Source organism: Mesoplodon mirus, assembly GCF_964341445.2.
Source record: "Mesoplodon mirus genome assembly, chromosome: 11".
Lineage (NCBI taxonomy): Eukaryota > Metazoa > Chordata > Mammalia > Artiodactyla > Ziphiidae > Mesoplodon > Mesoplodon mirus.
Window position 1 is genome coordinate 61,315,421 of NC_138987.1, and position 16,059 is coordinate 61,331,479.

The 16,059-nt window shown below is 53.2% G+C and overlaps 2 protein-coding genes across 2 annotated transcripts in view; one reads left to right on the forward strand and one right to left on the reverse strand.

Annotated features, from left to right (window-relative positions):
- LRP1 (LDL receptor related protein 1) overlaps positions 1 to 16,059 on the forward strand; it is an 82,109-nt gene that overhangs the window by 13,521 nt on the left and 52,529 nt on the right. Inside the window, exons 4-10 of the mRNA XM_082634660.1 lie at positions 350 to 469; positions 3,729 to 3,857; positions 3,978 to 4,241; positions 13,286 to 13,448; positions 13,558 to 13,780; positions 14,814 to 15,003; positions 15,471 to 15,614. Of these exons, the coding sequence (XP_082490786.1) occupies positions 350 to 469; positions 3,729 to 3,857; positions 3,978 to 4,241; positions 13,286 to 13,448; positions 13,558 to 13,780; positions 14,814 to 15,003; positions 15,471 to 15,614 (1,233 nt within the window). The remainder of the gene's footprint in view (positions 1 to 349; positions 470 to 3,728; positions 3,858 to 3,977; positions 4,242 to 13,285; positions 13,449 to 13,557; positions 13,781 to 14,813; positions 15,004 to 15,470; positions 15,615 to 16,059) is intronic.
- Positions 1,297 to 3,478, reverse strand: LOC309812500 (cytochrome c-like; the record flags this gene model as incomplete). Its single annotated transcript, XM_082636298.1, has 2 exons — positions 1,297 to 2,552; positions 3,470 to 3,478. 2 exons carry the CDS (start codon positions 3,476 to 3,478, stop codon positions 2,169 to 2,171), a joined length of 393 nt encoding a protein of 130 aa, XP_082492424.1. The 3' UTR covers positions 1,297 to 2,168.

Consider the following 16,059-nt stretch of genomic DNA (forward strand, 5'->3'; position numbering starts at 1 on the left):
GGCAAGAGGTATGAGAAGGGGATGAGAATCACTGTCCCCACTTCCTGTTGACCCCAACAAACTACCAGAACCCCTCTCCATGGGGACAGAGGGAGTCCAGAGCAGCCAGAGCAGGGAGATGTGGGTTCTAAATCGTAATGGGCTGTGTGACCTTGGACCTGTCTTATACCCACCCTTCGTCTCAGTTTCCTCACTGGCACTATGTTTTTAGAGTCGATGCTTTGTAAGCCCCTTCATCTCTGACACTGCAGGCAGCAGAAATGGTTTCTGAAGGGTTGGGGGAAGGTTGCAGTCTGGGTACAGCTGCCAGGTCTGGAGGCCTGAGTATGTGTCACTTGCTCCCACACAGAGCAGCGAGGACAGTGTTCTCATCTGGGTTGCCAGCACCACTGTGTCCCTACACTCAACGGGCCCACCTGCTACTGCAACAACAGCTTTCAACTTCAGGCAGACGGCAAGACCTGCAAAGGTAAGTGTGCCCACCGCGCGTGCTGGGGGTGAGGGGTAGTGGGCCGGGCCGGGGAGGAGAAAGCAGATGGAAGGCGCAAGACAGGAGGCGGGGCTACAGGCCTTATAGCCTCAGGGCATGACTGTGGGCCCTAACTCCTTGCTTCCACCAGACTTCTTTTATTTTTATTTTTTATTTTTTTTATTTTGAGGTATTATATTTTTCAACCATCTTGGTATGTCATTAAATCAAGCACATTAGAAAAATCATGATCTGTGACTTTGTTTTTTTGGTTGTTGTTTTTTTTTTTTTTTTTTTTTTTTTAATTTATTTATTTTATTTATTTATTTTTAGCTGCGTTGGGTCTTTGTTGCCGAGCGCGGGCTTTCTCTAGTTGCGGAGAGCAGGGCTACTCTTTGCTGCTGTGCGCGGGCTTCTCATTGCTGTGGCTTCTCTTGTTGCGGAGCACGGGCTCTAGGCGCGCAGGCTTCAGTAGTTGTGGTGCTCGGGCTTAGTTGCTCTGCAGCATGTGGGATCTTCCTGGGCCAGGGCTCAAACCTGTGACCCATGCATTGGCAGGCGGATTCTTAACCACTGCGCCACTAGGGAAGTCCCGGGATGTGACTTTTTTTTTTTTTTTTTTTTTTTTTTGCGGTATGTGGGCCTCTCACTGCTGTGGCCTCTCCCATCGCGGAGCACAGGCTCCGGACACGCAGGCTCAATGGCCATGGCTCACGGGCCAAGCCGCTCCGCGGCATGCGGGATCTTCCCAGACCGGGGCACGAACCCGTGTCCCCTGCATCGGCAGGCGGACTCTCAACCACTGCGCCACCAGGGAAGCCCTGTGACTTTGTTTTTAATTCTCAAGCCTTATGATCAGATAATTTACAAATCTGTGCTAATGATAGAGCTCCTCTACCGTAACCCTTCTGAGTTGGCAAAAGCATCATTACCAATCACACATCTACAGTAGTTCTACAGTTGTGTTTCTGGATACCTGTTTAAAAGACAATCCTGAATTATAACTTAGTCTGATTTTGTAGAGAATTCACAAGCAAGTTTCCCAACCTATCATGTCACAGTGAATTTTAAAAACATCTGATCTTAAAGATCATCTATAAAATGTGAGGAGTACTAAATATTCTTTATCTGATGCTATACATAAACCACACTAAAATGCCCTTCATTAAGTAAAATGCAATACTTTAGATGGAGAACTTTAATTAAATTGGCATATTTAAGACCAAAAAGATAAAGTGGACATTGTCAGTGTATCTTCAGCCCTTGCCTTAACAGGTGAATGAACACAACTTGAAACACAGGTGAATCTTGATGGTCTATGAGACAGTGAAGGGAGCTTCTCAATATTTAAATATATTAATATAACCAGTTATAGAAATCTAAATATAAAACCAGTCTCCTATAGGGTTTGAGAAGGCATTCACCATATCCCTGAAAAGTTTAACATTCCTTATTCAAGTTTAATCATCTCTTTAGAAGGGGAAAACAGTGACAGTACTTGCTGAACCAGAATTACTATCAAAATTCAAAAAGCTGACCATATTCATTTAGCCACAAGCCAATCTTATTTAAATCAGGACAGAAATATTACATCAGCTATTCATGATCTGAATTCTAGTGTATGAGACCAATTTAAATATGGTACACATAAAAAGTCATGGGACATTTGTTTCATAATAAATAAGGCAGTGGCCAACGATTATGCATTAGTAGCTTTTTTGAGATAAGCTATCAAGTCTGCCCTTTCTCCCTTCTTCTTAATGCCAGCGAAGATCATTTTTGTTCCAGGGATGTACTTCTTGGGATTCTCCAAACACTCCATCAGCGTCTCCTCTCCCCCGGTGATGCCTTTGTTCTTGTTGGCATCTGTGTAAGAGAATCCGACAGCCTGACCTGTCTTTCGCCCAAACAGACCATGGAGATTTGGCCCAGTCTTGTGCTGGCCTCCCTTTTCCACAGTATGGCACTGGGCACACTTCTGAACAAAAATCTTCTTGCCTTTCTCAACATCACCCGTTTTTAAATCGTTTTTTCTCCGTGTACGACTAAGCCGTTCCCACTCGCAAGCCGAACGTCCCACTCTCTAAACCCAAGGCTCCACCAGACTTCTTAAAAGTCGTCTTAAAAATTATATAAGTCAGGGACTTCCCTGATGGTCCAGTGGTTAAGACTCCACGCTTCCAGTGCAGGGGGTGTGCATTCGATCCCTGGTCAGGGAACTGAGATCCCACATGCTGCACGGTGCAGCCAAAAAAAAAAAAATTATATAGGTCATATGTGAGTTTTCTTGTAAAAAAAAAAAATTAAAGCATTATAGATAAAACCAAGGTCCCCTTTGACAAACCCTCTTCAGTTCTGGTCCCTTTCCCATCTCTCTGGAGGTCAACTCTGTTACCAGTTTGCTACTTCTCTGTCCAGGCCTTTTTCTGTCCATGTATACATGTACTCATGGAGAATCTAATTGAAAGTACTGTTTATGTGCATGTGATTTTTTTTTACATAAATATCATACTGTACATATGTTTTTTTCAGTTTTTTCACCCAATATGTTCTAGAGATTTTTCCATGTTAATACGTAGAGATCTACCTCATTCTTTTAAAAACCACTGTGATGTATGACTGTTACCACAGTTTACTTGGCCATCTCCCTTTTGATGCGTAAGATGTTCCCAGTTTCTTCTGTTACACACAATGCAAACTCTTCTGTTTTAAATTTACCTCCCTGGGGTCTTTGCACAAATGCCACCTTCTCAGTGAGGCCATCCCTACCGCTCTAAAATCCCACCCCCAGCGCCTGCATTCTCTGTCCCCTTTCTCTGCTTAATATTTTTCCATAGCACCAGCCACTTTCCATTGCACTAGTTCCTCTAACATGCCATTTACCTTTTTGTCTTATTATCGTAGTAACAGTATTTCATTTATTATTGGAATTTGTTTTATGACGGCAGCAATTTGAATCTGTTTTATTCACTGATGTATCCCCTGAGCCTAGAACAGTACCTGGCACATAGTAGGTACTCAAGAAATCTTTTCTGAACGAATGGATAATATGCACGTGTGTGGATATTTCTCCAGGGTAGATTCCAAGTCTGGACTCTCTAGGTGATAAAGTTTCCACATTTCTTATTGTAATAGATTCTGCCAAACTGTCCTCCGAAGTAGCCGTAGGGATGGACACATCCCTGGTGGTATCTGAGGGCACTCCCTTCCCTGCCCTCGGCATGCTGGAAATGACCACGCTCTCGCCTTTTCCCGGCAGACTTTGACGAGTGCTCGGTTTATGGCACCTGCAGCCAGCTGTGCACCAACACAGATGGTTCCTTCACGTGCGGCTGTGTGGAAGGGTACCTGCTGCAGCCAGACAACCGCTCCTGCAAGGCCAAGAACGGTAGGTGGGGTCACCTGTGGCCATACAGCTAGGCGCCCTCAGTGTTGTTCCCTGATGGGGAGTGGCCAGAGAGGTCTCAGGGCCACTTGCTGCATTGACCCTTCTCTCCTCCATCTACAGAGCCGGTAGACCGGCCCCCTGTGTTGCTGATCGCCAACTCACAGAACATCCTGGCTACATACCTGAGTGGGGCCCAGGTCTCTACCATCACACCCACTAACACACGGCAGACCACAGCCATGGACTTCAGCTACGCCAACGAGACGGTGTGCTGGGTGCACGTTGGGGACAGTGCTGCCCAGACACAGCTCAAGTGTGCCCGCATGCCGGGCCTGAAGGGCTTCGTGGATGAGCACACCATCAACATCTCCCTCAGCCTGCACCGTGAGTCACCTGTTCCAGCTTGGAGGGCAGGGGAGATGGGCAAGACAGAGCCTGTCTGGGACAGAGTCAGAGGGATATTCAGGATGACCCCTGTCTGGGGCAGGAGCCTAAACAAAAGCCGCTGACGGAGGCCGAGGCAGGGGGTTTCACATGATGACACTTGTTTGGAGCCGGGGCAGTCTTATGGCTGTGCTTCCTCCCCTCTCTCTGAGCTGAGTCTCTGATGGCGCCTGCATTTCTGGCTCAGGGCAGAGAAGGGCCTCCCAGGAGAAGTGCCCGATGGGGGCGATAACTGGTCAACCTCCAGAGACCAGGGGCTGTCCCTTTTCAGAGAGAGGAGTGTTGATTAGTCCACAGAGGGGCTTTCCCACACAGCGAGAGCCAGAGCAAGGGAAAGAAGAGGCCTGGAACCAGAGGAGCCTGGCTAAGTTGTAGCTGAGGGCAAAGGAGCCACGGCCAGGCTGGGTCCATCTCCTCTTCCATCATTTCTCTTGGGGGCATCTCCAGAACGGACTCCCTGCTGCAGCATGGCTGTAGGGGTCCTGAGGCTGTTTCTAGGGGGCTTTGTGGCAGGAATGAGCCCAGAGGAGGAGCCGTGAGCGCTGGGGCCACGTGAGCGTTCTCAGATATCCTGGATGTTCCCCTTCGGGGCTCCCTCCCAGGCCACACTTTGCTGTCTCAGAGGTGGAAGATGGGCTGTCACTGGGGATGGGGCCAGGGCATAGATCCACTGCCTGGAGCCGTCCTATTCATCTCAGATGCTGCTACATAAACAAACAAAACATCTGGCATCATCACATTTCCAGGAAATGCACCACAGGGCTGAGGGGGGAGGTCTGGCCTATGGTTGATCTCACCCGCGGGAGAGAGGGTAACTTGATCTGTGACCTTGAGTAAACCAGAACTCCCTGTCTCTGCTTTGATTTCCTAATCTGCATAATGGGTTTGAGCTTGTCTGGCGAGATCAGATAAATTGCAGAGAAAGCCAGAAGTAACTAGAGGCCAGTGCACACAAGGTTTAGAATGGTAAACCTGGGTCCTGTCTAGAAGATCTTGAAGTTCCTTCTCTGGGTCCCCATGTGATGATCCCCACAGAAGACCAGAATCCCAGGAGGACACAAGGGCTTAGTTTTTGAGGAAGCAGGGGTTCCTCCAAGAGCCCTCGCCCTCTTGCAGCCTCATTGTGTGGTCCACACCTCAGCTGCGGCCCTTCCACAGCATCCAAATAGCTGTTGGTGACCAAGGCTCACCTGTGATAGACCTGTCCTCCTTGGAGTGCTGGGCTGGGGGCTGCTATGCCTGGTCAGCTGAGCTCTTGAGGGGTGGGCAGTCGTGGTAGGTAGGGTAGTATTAGGGTGAGACCCCATGAGACAGCTGCCCTCTCCCTGTTCCTTGTCGACGGTCCCACCCAACAGGCTGGACAAACAGCTCCAGCAGTTCCCTCCCTGGCCCTGCCTCAGGGCAGCCAATGGGCTGATGAGCTTGTGGGTAGGTGGCTGGCAGGGGTGCCCTGATGGGAAAATTTTTTGCTCTGGCCTGGCCCCTCTCCTGCCTTCCTCCCCAGGAGAAGCAGGAAATAACCTCAGGTGGGTACCCCTCCCTTGGCAAACAGAGCCTTGCCTTCAAAGTCTGCTCGATTCGTTGGGCTCCTCTGGGGCAGAGTCCAGGAGGCCAGAAGAGACTGGAAGGTTCTGGGGAGAAATGCTCCTGGGGCAAATGAATGGGTTCCTCTTGCCCCAGCCTCTATCCCTTCCTCCTGCCCTACCCCCACCCCACGCCCCATGCCGCCTGAATGTCTGGCTGTCACCCTGAGGATGGTTGTTTTGCTCTCATCCCACAAACTAATTATGGGCCCTGAGCTGAGGATGTCGGAAGTGTCTCTCCCCAGCACCCTCCCCCCGCCTCCAGTTCATCCCCCTTCCCAGGAGAGGCTGATGGCCTGCCCTGGTGTGCAGTGTGGCTGGTCCCAGGCACTCACCTGTGCAGTGGGCTGCCGGCCTGTAATTAGCTCCCCCAGGGGCAGGAAGAAGAAAGGCTGCTGCTTTCTCCTGCTTTCTCTCTGCCCTCTGGGGGAGCCCTCCCTGCAATCATGCCATTCTTGGCTGACCCTGACCTCCCTCGGACCCCTGGCCTGAGCCCCATGCAGGGGGGAGGAGTCTGACAAGGGAGAGGTGCTGGAGCCCAGAGCCCAGAGGCTGAGAAGCCCGCCTGCTGGTGTGGGAAGAAGGGGGAGCCTGCCCTGGAGAAAACTCTGGAAACAGAAATAGAATAGAAAGAAGGAAGGAGGCCAGGAAGTGAGCCTGTTTCACATGGGTCCTCGGGCATTTGTGAGCCAGGCCTGCTCTGAGTCCTGAGCCCTCGGAGGGCCCCTCCCATGCCCCACAGTGGTTGGTGCGGCTTCATGACTGGCTCTGTGGAATAGGCTTAGGGCCGAAGTCCGGCCTTTTCCTGTCTGAGCCCAGCTCCTTCCCTCTGTTTCTACTCAAGAGTGGGGAGAGACCCACTGACCGCATCCTCACTCGCTCTGAGAGGTGTGTGTGCGTGTGCGTGCCTGTGTGCCTGCGTTCCTGCGTGTGTGTGTGTCTGCGTGTGTGTGTGTGTGTGTGTGTGTGTGTGTGTTTTCATCCCTTAACAGGCTGGGCTGCCAGCCCTTCCTCCCCCAGTCTGTGTCTTGCATTGGCCTGGGTTGGGGGGAGGGTCTTAGGAATCAGTCCTCATCTCTTCTCCTCCCTCCTGGGATGTAATTCCACGGTCCATCCTCCCCTCTGCCACTGCCCCAGCAGGACGGGGAGGTCTCTGAGGACTCTGATCCCATGACTAGAGAACATGATGGGGTGAGCCAGGAGACCCTCAGGGAAGACCGTGGCCCACCCCTCAGGGTTTACTACTGCCTTTCCCAAAGCAGGAATGCCTTGATTTTTAGGTCGTGTATGGATGTGCCTTCTGTATTGTTATAGTTATGTTTTTATGTAATACCCATTAGGAAACTCCTACAACTAGCATATCAAATCTACAATTTCATAGATTGTTTAGGATGCAGCAAAATAAGAAAAGTGTGTTGATGTAAAGAAATGGTAGGTAAATGGTAGAGCAAGCTGTGCATAAACATGGCAAGCATTTTGAAAGTGACAGACAAAAGACTGAAGTTCTGGAAACCGAGGCCCAGAGGCGTCGACAGGCCTGGCCTGCCCACCCTACCCCCCACCTCTGACCACCCTCTCAAGGAACCTCAGGCCCTGTCCAGCCCCCTGCAGGGCCACCCCTGGGCAGGGCTGGAGGTCAAGTCTGCTTGACCCCAGCCCAGCCCAGCCCTGCGTTGTCTAGGCTTCACTCCTCTGACCTGTCCTCCCTGAGCTTTGAGGATGTTTCTACTGTAGGAAGAACGAGCACAGACTGCAGGAGCGGGGCCCTGGGAAGATGTGTGTGTGGTGAGGGGAGGTTCTGAGGTTGCAAATAGAGGCCTTGAAGGACATAAGGTTTGCTGAAGTCACTTCATTCGGGACTGTGTATGAGGGAATGCTCTGGAGGGGCCCTTGGGGGTCCTACGGTTTCTTCCCTGTACCATGCTGGATGGGGAAGGAGGAGATTAGAGGGGAGGCCCAGAAAAGTCCTCCTAGGCTGCAGGCTGCAAGGTTGCGAAATGGGTCCCCAAGTCCAGCTGGCCAGCTTCACTTTTCCCTCCCTCTCGTGTGTGTGTGTGTGTGTGTGTGTGTGTGTGTGTGTGTGTGTGTGTGTTAAAATCACAACAGGAAATAGAGCAGTGATTTGTCTAGAGAAGGGGCAGAGAAAGAGAGAGTATGTCCTCTGAGTCTGATGAACTGGCTTCCCCGCTGGAAGGGGAGCCATGCTCCCACTGAGCTGGGCACCCAAGGCCCTCTCAGCCCCCACCCCAGTCTACAGAACACTTCCAGTGTCACAGATGAAAACTGGCCACCTGCTTCTTTGGCCTTTCCACCCATTGGGTGTCAGAATATTGGGGGGCTCTCTCCAGCCTGCTCTTGGCCTTGGGCCCCCTGCATCCTGGTGCTTTTGCTTCCCATTCCCATTCCAAGTTTCCTAATCATTTAATGGCCTTTCTCTCCTCTTCCCGGCCAGGCCAGCCCTGTGTCTCCCGGCACAGCTCCAGCCCAGTCCTCTCCTCCCCCGCTGTCTCCTTGAAGTTGCCTCTCCACCCAGCCTGCGCCCAACAACCCCCTCCCTGTTTTCAAGCCAAAGGAAGCAACTTAAGCAAGAGAGATGTGTTTTAGAGTCCAGCAAGAATTTCTCAATAGTGGGAAGACCCTTGTTCTGATTCTGAATCAGAGTTGCAGAGTCCAACCAAGCGTCTCATCCCCGGGACCCAGGACTGAGAGCCTGTGTGGACCTGGGCCAGTCAGGGGAGGGGAGTGGGGCTGGAAGTATAAGTGGGGCAGGAAGGGAGCCCAGGGACAGAGCTGACCCAGTGTGGCTGATCCCCGGACCTGCTGGTGGAAAAAGAAGAGCTGAAATCAGGACCCAGCAGGAAACAGGAGTGTGAGCACATGACATTTAGCAAAACTTCTGCCAGGCCTGCCTGGTGGTCTCCTCCCTACCTGCAAAGGCCCCGGGCTCCCGAGCATCTCCCCCAGCCCTTGGGTGAGATCCCAGAGTGGCTCTGACAAGCAAGAACGTTGCCTGACAGACGTCTTGTCCCACTGTCTTAGACATCCTCAGGCCAGAAAAGGAGGATCCTGGCAATAGAAGGGAAGGAAAAAATTAAGTCCCAGCTCTAGGACAACAGAGTGAGCACTCAGCATTCACCAAATATTTGTTGAATGAATCAGTACGTGTGTGTCAGGCGCTGGGGACAAAAATGAAAGACCTGCCCTGCCCTCACAATATTTGTAATCAGGTAAGCAGGCTGTGATAAAAGGGGCTTATGGAAGCCTGCAATACAGAAATTTTCCTTCTGGGGGCCTGAACTGTCTTGAAGAATAAATAGTAGGTGTCAGCCCCAAACTGCCCACCTGGAGGGCCTACCTTCAGTCAGGAGGCCACAGGGCTCTGGCTGGAGGTACAGATGGAAAAGGTAAGGAAGGATGGAGTTGAGGTGAGGGAGGATCATGCAATGGTATGAACAACAGCTCCCATTTGTGGAGCGTTTATCATGTGCCAGGCCCTGTGCTCAGTGCTGTTAATGCACCATCCCATCCCAGATCAACAGACTGAGACTCAGAGACATCAAGTGACTTGCCCATAGTTCCACAGTTGGAAGGTGACAGAACTAGGATTCACACCCAGGCTGTCAGTGTCTGGAGGCTGTCTGGGCCCAGGGCAGAGCAGAGTGATGGGAGAGGCAGGGAAGTTTCCTGGAATAAGGGCAAGAACTCAGTGTCTTCACTGGGGATGTGGTTAAGGTGGAAATGGGATTTTCCTTCCTCGTCCAGGGACCTGGTACCCTATTCTGCAATCTTTAGGTGTGTGGATGTGTTGGGGGATATTTCCTCAAGGCATAGAGACTCTCCTACTTCCCCAGAATTATTTTAGGAAGAGTGACTAGAATCCTGCGGCTGAAGTTAGGGTCTTCTTGGGAATGGGCTGGGGGCTGTTGTTTTTGGAAAAGCAGCCACCAGTTTAGGGAGACGCCTCTTGAATGACGTGAAGGTTGGTGACGTCGAGGAAAGCTGGAGTGGTGGCGGGTGCCGAACGCTGAGCATCAGGGTTGGGGCACAGGGAGGGCTCAGCAGTTACAAACACACAGCCCAGGTCTATTCTGGGGCCTGGAACTGAAAGTCCTTTGTGATATTGCAGACGGGCTGTGGTCTATCCTCTGTCTCATTACCCTCCCAGCTTCCTAGCCTCCTTCTCTGCCCTGGGATCCCTAACCCCTCAGCCTCCAGACCAGCCCCACACTCCTCCCATCACCACACAGCATCCCTCCCCTTGGGTTTACAGGATTCTCCTGTCTTCAGGATCTCTGGGGCCTTTGGCCAGAGAGCCCTTGTGGAGGGTGCTGTGAGGTGGATCAGTCCCGAGAAGGCTGGGCCACGAGGGGCCAGCTGCCCTCTGGGTGTGTGGAGACAGAATGTCAGGTCCTCCAGGCCGAATCCCAGGACTCCAGTTGCCCCCTCCACGCTCTGGGACAGGGGGCAGTGGCCCAGATGCTGCCTGCGGGGAGCCCGGGAGGGAAGGTGCCCTCTCCCGATTTGAGCCCGTCTCACTACACTTGGAATGGAAAGAGTGGCCAAGCGTGTGTGTGCGTGTGAGTGTGTGCATGTGTGTGAGTGTTTGTGGTGGGGTGTGCAGAGGAGTCTGGACTTTAGAAAAGAGGAAGATAATGTGGTGGAGGGGTTGGATAACAAAGGATTTTTGCTTTGCAACTAATAGTCTCCAGCTGCAAAAATACCAAAGGGGAGCCCAGGCCGGGCTGGGGACTCCAGTTCTTGCCAACTCCTCACCGGCCTGCTGAGTGGGGCCCTGCCTGGCCTTTGGGAGGTGGAGAGGAGACGAGCCAAGGATAAATATCTGAGAGGGGGACGATCCCTCTGCCTTCCTTCCCAGGCCAGCAGGGAGGCTCAAAGGTCAGCCATCCTGAGGCTGGAGGGGAGGATGTGGAACTGCATCTGGGATGGGGGGGCATCAGATCCCTTCAGGTTTCTTCCTCCTCCCCTCTTGCCGAGGGAGGGTGGATGGGGGAGCAGGGGAAGGGTGTTGCCAGCCTTGGAGCTGGGCAGTGACTCAGGGAAGCCTCAGGAAGTTGGAGAGAAGGACGCAGCTGCCCCAGCTGGTGCTGGGAAAACAGCTTTGAATGATGAGGTTCGTCTACATGCCGGCATCCCCCAGACCCCCACCGTGCCCACCAAGTAAAGGGCACACAGCCCTGTTTGCCTTTCACCCACCCTGCTGGCTGCCTGGGACGGCGGCAGGGTCCACCCACCCCCGCCCCCCCCGGCCCCAGCTTGGGACCTTGGTTTCCTCTGGACGCGGTCCAGCAGCGTTCATCTTCATCTGTTTTCTCTGTGGTCACAGTGTGGGGTAGTTGGCTCGCCTAACCCCGCACTGGCCCCTCTTCCTACCCGGCCTGGGATCCACGCGCCCAGGCTGCTCTGCCCTGTCTCTGTGACCTTGTCAGGAGGGGACAGTACTGGGGCTCAGAGGAGAGAGTTGCTGGGTTTAGGGACACATCAGCAGTCACAGGGGTAACACCTCATCCCTGTGACCTCTTTCTCCAGTCATCTTGGGGTGGGGTTCAGCGGGGGGACCTGAAGAGGAAACTAGTTTGGTGAGAGTCTCAGATGGGCTCTTTCCCTTCCTCCCTCAGCCTAAGTCCTGTGACTGTGAGTCAGTGTCAGGGTCTGGCCAAGTTCCTTGGGAGCCGTGTTCCTGTTCCCTTTGCCCCCCACCCCTACCCACTGTTAGGAAACCGCCCCTGAATCCCTGTGAGGGAGGGGGGAGGATTAGGGAGGGCTGAGCAGGAAGCCTAGTCATTATACCTGTAGCTGTGTAGGGATTGAATAATCCTTACCAGGTTGAGTGTGACTAGTGGGGATTTCAGTAAAAAAAAAAAACAAAAAATAAAAAAGTTTCAGCCAAAGACAGGTGGTCCAAAGACTCCTTTACCTGCTGAGGAAATTGGTGGAAGTGGAGTGCAAGGCAGGGGTCCCAGGGAGTCACTGTCTTGGAAACTTCCCTGCTTGCAAGAGGTATCACCTCTGATAGTGGTAGTTGGAGGGGGCAGTGGGTGGATGGGAGCCAGTGGGTCCTGGAGAGAAGGAGCCGCACCGCCCCCCAGGAGGCCAGCAGGGGTCCCGTCCCCAGACTTCCTGCCTCCTAGACTTCCTGCTGCCCTTGCCCCACCCCTGATCCCTTAGGCCCTTTTTGCCATAGACTGAGTATGGGCACCTGGTCTCCATCCTCTTCCCCCACTCCCACCCTTCTGAAGCTCCCCCTCTTTCTGAGCCATGCCTCCGTTTACCTTCAGAGTCCTTTGATGGCTTTCCTCCTCTGCACTCTCTCCTCCAGCCCTATATCTTATTCCCTGCTCCTTCCCACCCTCCCGAGGACTGGAGGAAATTGAGCAACAGGGACATTGAAGAAGCAGGGGAATGGGAGTGAGTACAGGAAGTTTGGCCCATGCCACTGATTCCAACCTTTTGCCACCATGGACCTTCCCTTTTCCATCTCTGCGGGCCCCATATTTGGACATTCTCTTCTCTCAGATTGGATTTATCGATGGATGCCCTGCTTTTCCATTTTTAAACGTCATGCAGGGCTTCCCTGGTGGCGCAGTCATTGGGAGTCCGCCTGCCGATGCAGGGGACACGGGTTCGTGCCCCGGTCCGGGAGGACCCCACATGCCGTGGAGTGGCTGGGCCCGTGAACCATGGCTGCTGAGCCTGCGTGTCCGGAGCCTGTGCTCTGCAACAGGAGAGGCCATAGCAGGGAGAGGCCACAGCAGTGAGAGGCCCGCGTACTGCAAAAAAAAAAAAAAAAAAAAAAAAAAAAAAAAAAAGTCATGCAGCACGTACAGCTTCCAGTCAGTGCTCCTGGCTAGTGTGATATAACTCGACTTACCATACAAAGAGGATGACAGTCCAGCCAAAAGCAGGGATGTGTGATGTTTTATTAGCCTGAGTGCTCTGATCTCAAACAAAAGCAGGTTTAAAAACTTGTGGAATGAGCTGGTAGACCTATCCTCACTACCTTTTGGAACCCCAGGAAGTTGGTCCCATTCGAGCAGGAGCTAGAGTTGGGAAACCTGTCAGTCAGCCAACCAGCCAACAATTATCCAGTGCCCCTGTGTGCCCACCCTGAGCTTGGCATGGGGAGCAGGGCTGTGTGGAAGGATACTCAGAGACTTCTCTTTGGAGAGACCCTGTTGGTGAAGGGTGACCAAGAACACAAGGCAAAATGTGCCACTGCCAGTAACTCCCGTAAGAGCTCAGGGAGGAGAGACAGCATGGCATGGGTGGTGAAGGAGGGCACCCCAGAGGAGGTGGGCTTCCCACGGTAAGTTCTGTACCAGCAGAGGGTGGGCGTGTCTGTGGGAGGACCTCCCCCATAGCCCTTTCATTCACACTCTCCAGACGTGGAACAGATGGCCATCGACTGGCTGACAGGCAACTTCTACTTCGTGGATGACATCGATGATAGGATCTTTGTCTGCAACCGAAACGGGGACACGTGTGTCACTTTGCTAGACCTGGAGCTCTACAACCCCAAGGGCATTGCACTGGACCCTGCCATGGGGTGAGCGGGGCAGGCAGGGGCACTGGCCCTGGAACGGGGAGGTAGAGGCTGTGGTAGAAGGGAGGGTGCCCAGTGTCCAGACCCCATTTAATATGCCGTCTGCTCACAGGAAGGTGTTCTTCACTGACTACGGACAGATCCCCAAAGTGGAGCGCTGTGATATGGACGGGCAGAATCGCACCAAGCTGGTCGACAGCAAGATTGTGTTTCCTCATGGCATCACGCTGGACCTGGTCAGCCGCCTCGTCTACTGGGCCGATGCCTACCTGGACTACATTGAGGTGGTGGACTACGAGGGCAAGGGCCGGCAGACCATCATCCAGGGCATCCTGGTGAGGAGGAAGTCTTGGCCAGGAAATCCTTCTCTAGGCCTCCTGGGAGAGCGGGGGACAGAATGGGAGCGTGGTTGCCCTGAGCCCTCCGGTAGGGAGGTGGTGGGCACGAGCATCTGGGGGAAAGGACAGGATACGGCTTCCACTTGGATGGCCACAGTCATTTTAAAGACCACCTTTTACTTCCCTTTTCTCATTTGAGTTGGGCTCTTGCAACAAGCCCCTGGAAAATGAGCAGGCAGGTGTCTCAGTTTCCTTTTGGTGGCTGAAAAAAGGTAGGATTCAAAGAGGTTAAGTGATTTGCTTGAGGTTACACAGCTGGGAAATAGCACTTGAACCTAGTCTAGAAGCCCTTCCAGCTCAGAGATGACATCTCTATTCTGGGATAATTAGGGTGACCCTCCATCCCGATTTGCCTGAGACTGTCCCAGTGTCAGCCCTGAAAGTCCCCTGGGCCAGTCTTGGACAAACTGGGACAGTTGGTTACCTTAGATACATTATGCAGGTAGCAGAGGCTGTTATCAGGCTTGCTTGGGGCCAGTCTGTTCTCTCAACCTTCCCCAAAGCTGGGAGCTAGAGGCGGGCTAAGAATGTTCCCTGTGGACAGAGTGTAGGGCCCAACTCTCCTTCAGTGCAAAATCATCCCATCACTGAATATGTGCCTGGTTCTGAGAGGGATATGGTTCCTGCCCTCAAGGGGTTTGAGCAGAGTGGGTAGAGTAAACCCGCAGATCACCAGACAGTGGATTACAGCCAGAAATGGAGTGTGGAAGGAGAGCCTGTCCTCTCTGGTTAGAAGATTCCAGAAGCCCTTCAAAGAGATGCTCTGTGAAGGATGGATGGGATTTGACAAGCATATCTTAAGCACAGACTAGTCCAGAGGAGACAGGAGTAAAGCACGGAGTCAGACAGCTGTGGAATGAGTTTGGGAATGCAAGTTATGGAGTCTGGAAGAGAAGCTGAGGGGCTCGCCGGGGCAGAGGGAGGATCCTCTTCTCTTCTCATGTTGACCGTTCCTGCCTGCCCATCTCAGATCGAGCACCTGTATGGCCTGACCGTGTTTGAGAATTATCTCTACGCCACCAACTCAGACAATGCCAACGCCCAGCAGAAGACGAGCGTGATCCGCGTGAACCGCTTCAACAGCACCGACTACCAGGTCGTCACCCGTGTGGACAAGGGAGGCGCCCTCCACATCTACCACCAGCGGCGTCAGCCCCGAGGTGAGCGGGGTTCCACAGCCCCCCTAAGGACACCCCTGATTCTCTTGTGGCATGACTGCTTCTCCTAGACATCCACCCCAGACTACCTCCTCTCCCCCGTCTGCTTCCCCTGCCGCCCCTTCCTGCCCGTCAGCCTCCAGATCCCACCCCCAGGGAGCCCCTTGCCCTTATTCTGCTCAGGATGTAGATCACCCCTCCCAGTTCCCTGGCTGGTCTAGAGTAGAAGCGCCTGGCTGTGGGCAACAGTGTGACTCTGTCCCCTGACCACAGAAGTCCCCACCCAAGAGTCTGAAGGCTGGGTGGTGTCAGGGCAGAGGAATGCCAGTCCTGTGGCTTCCGAATCCCCAGAGGGGACAACAGATGCAAAGCCCTTAGCAGGAGGGAGAGTGGTCAGACTGCAGGAAGCCTTCTCAAGGCCTGGCACAGGGGCTTCGAGGGGTCCTGACCAGCTCTCCACCCTGCCCCAGTGAGGAGCCACGCCTGCGAGAATGACCAGTACGGGAAGCCGGGAGGCTGCTCCGACATCTGTCTGCTGGCCAACAGTCACAAGGCGCGGACCTGCCGCTGCCGCTCCGGCTTCAGCCTGGGCAGTGATGGGAAGTCGTGCAAGAGTGAGTGACAGGGAAGGGCTTGTGTGCCTGCTGGGGTGGGACGGGAGGGGTCCTTACCTGCCTCCCGTAGCCCAGCTGCATCTGTCTGAGATGCAGAAAGATGGAGGGGCTTACCCAAAGTTTCGCCCTGGTGAGGGGCAGGGATGGGACTTGCACTCCCATCCGAGAGCAGGGCTTATCCCGCTACCCCACTCAGGCTCCGGAGAACGCTGTCAACTGGCCCCTTCATCCCTTCATTCCTTCCTTCATTCAACAAGTATCTAGTGAGCACACGCTGTGTCTGGCACTGTCCTGGCAGTGAGGGTTCAGCAGTAAACAAGACAGATGTTGTCTCTGGCCTCATGGAGCTTATAGTCTGGCAGGGGAGGCAGATAAACACATAAATAACTTGAGGTGAGGGTAGGTGTTAGGAAGAAAATAAAGTGCAGCTTAGAATTAATGATGA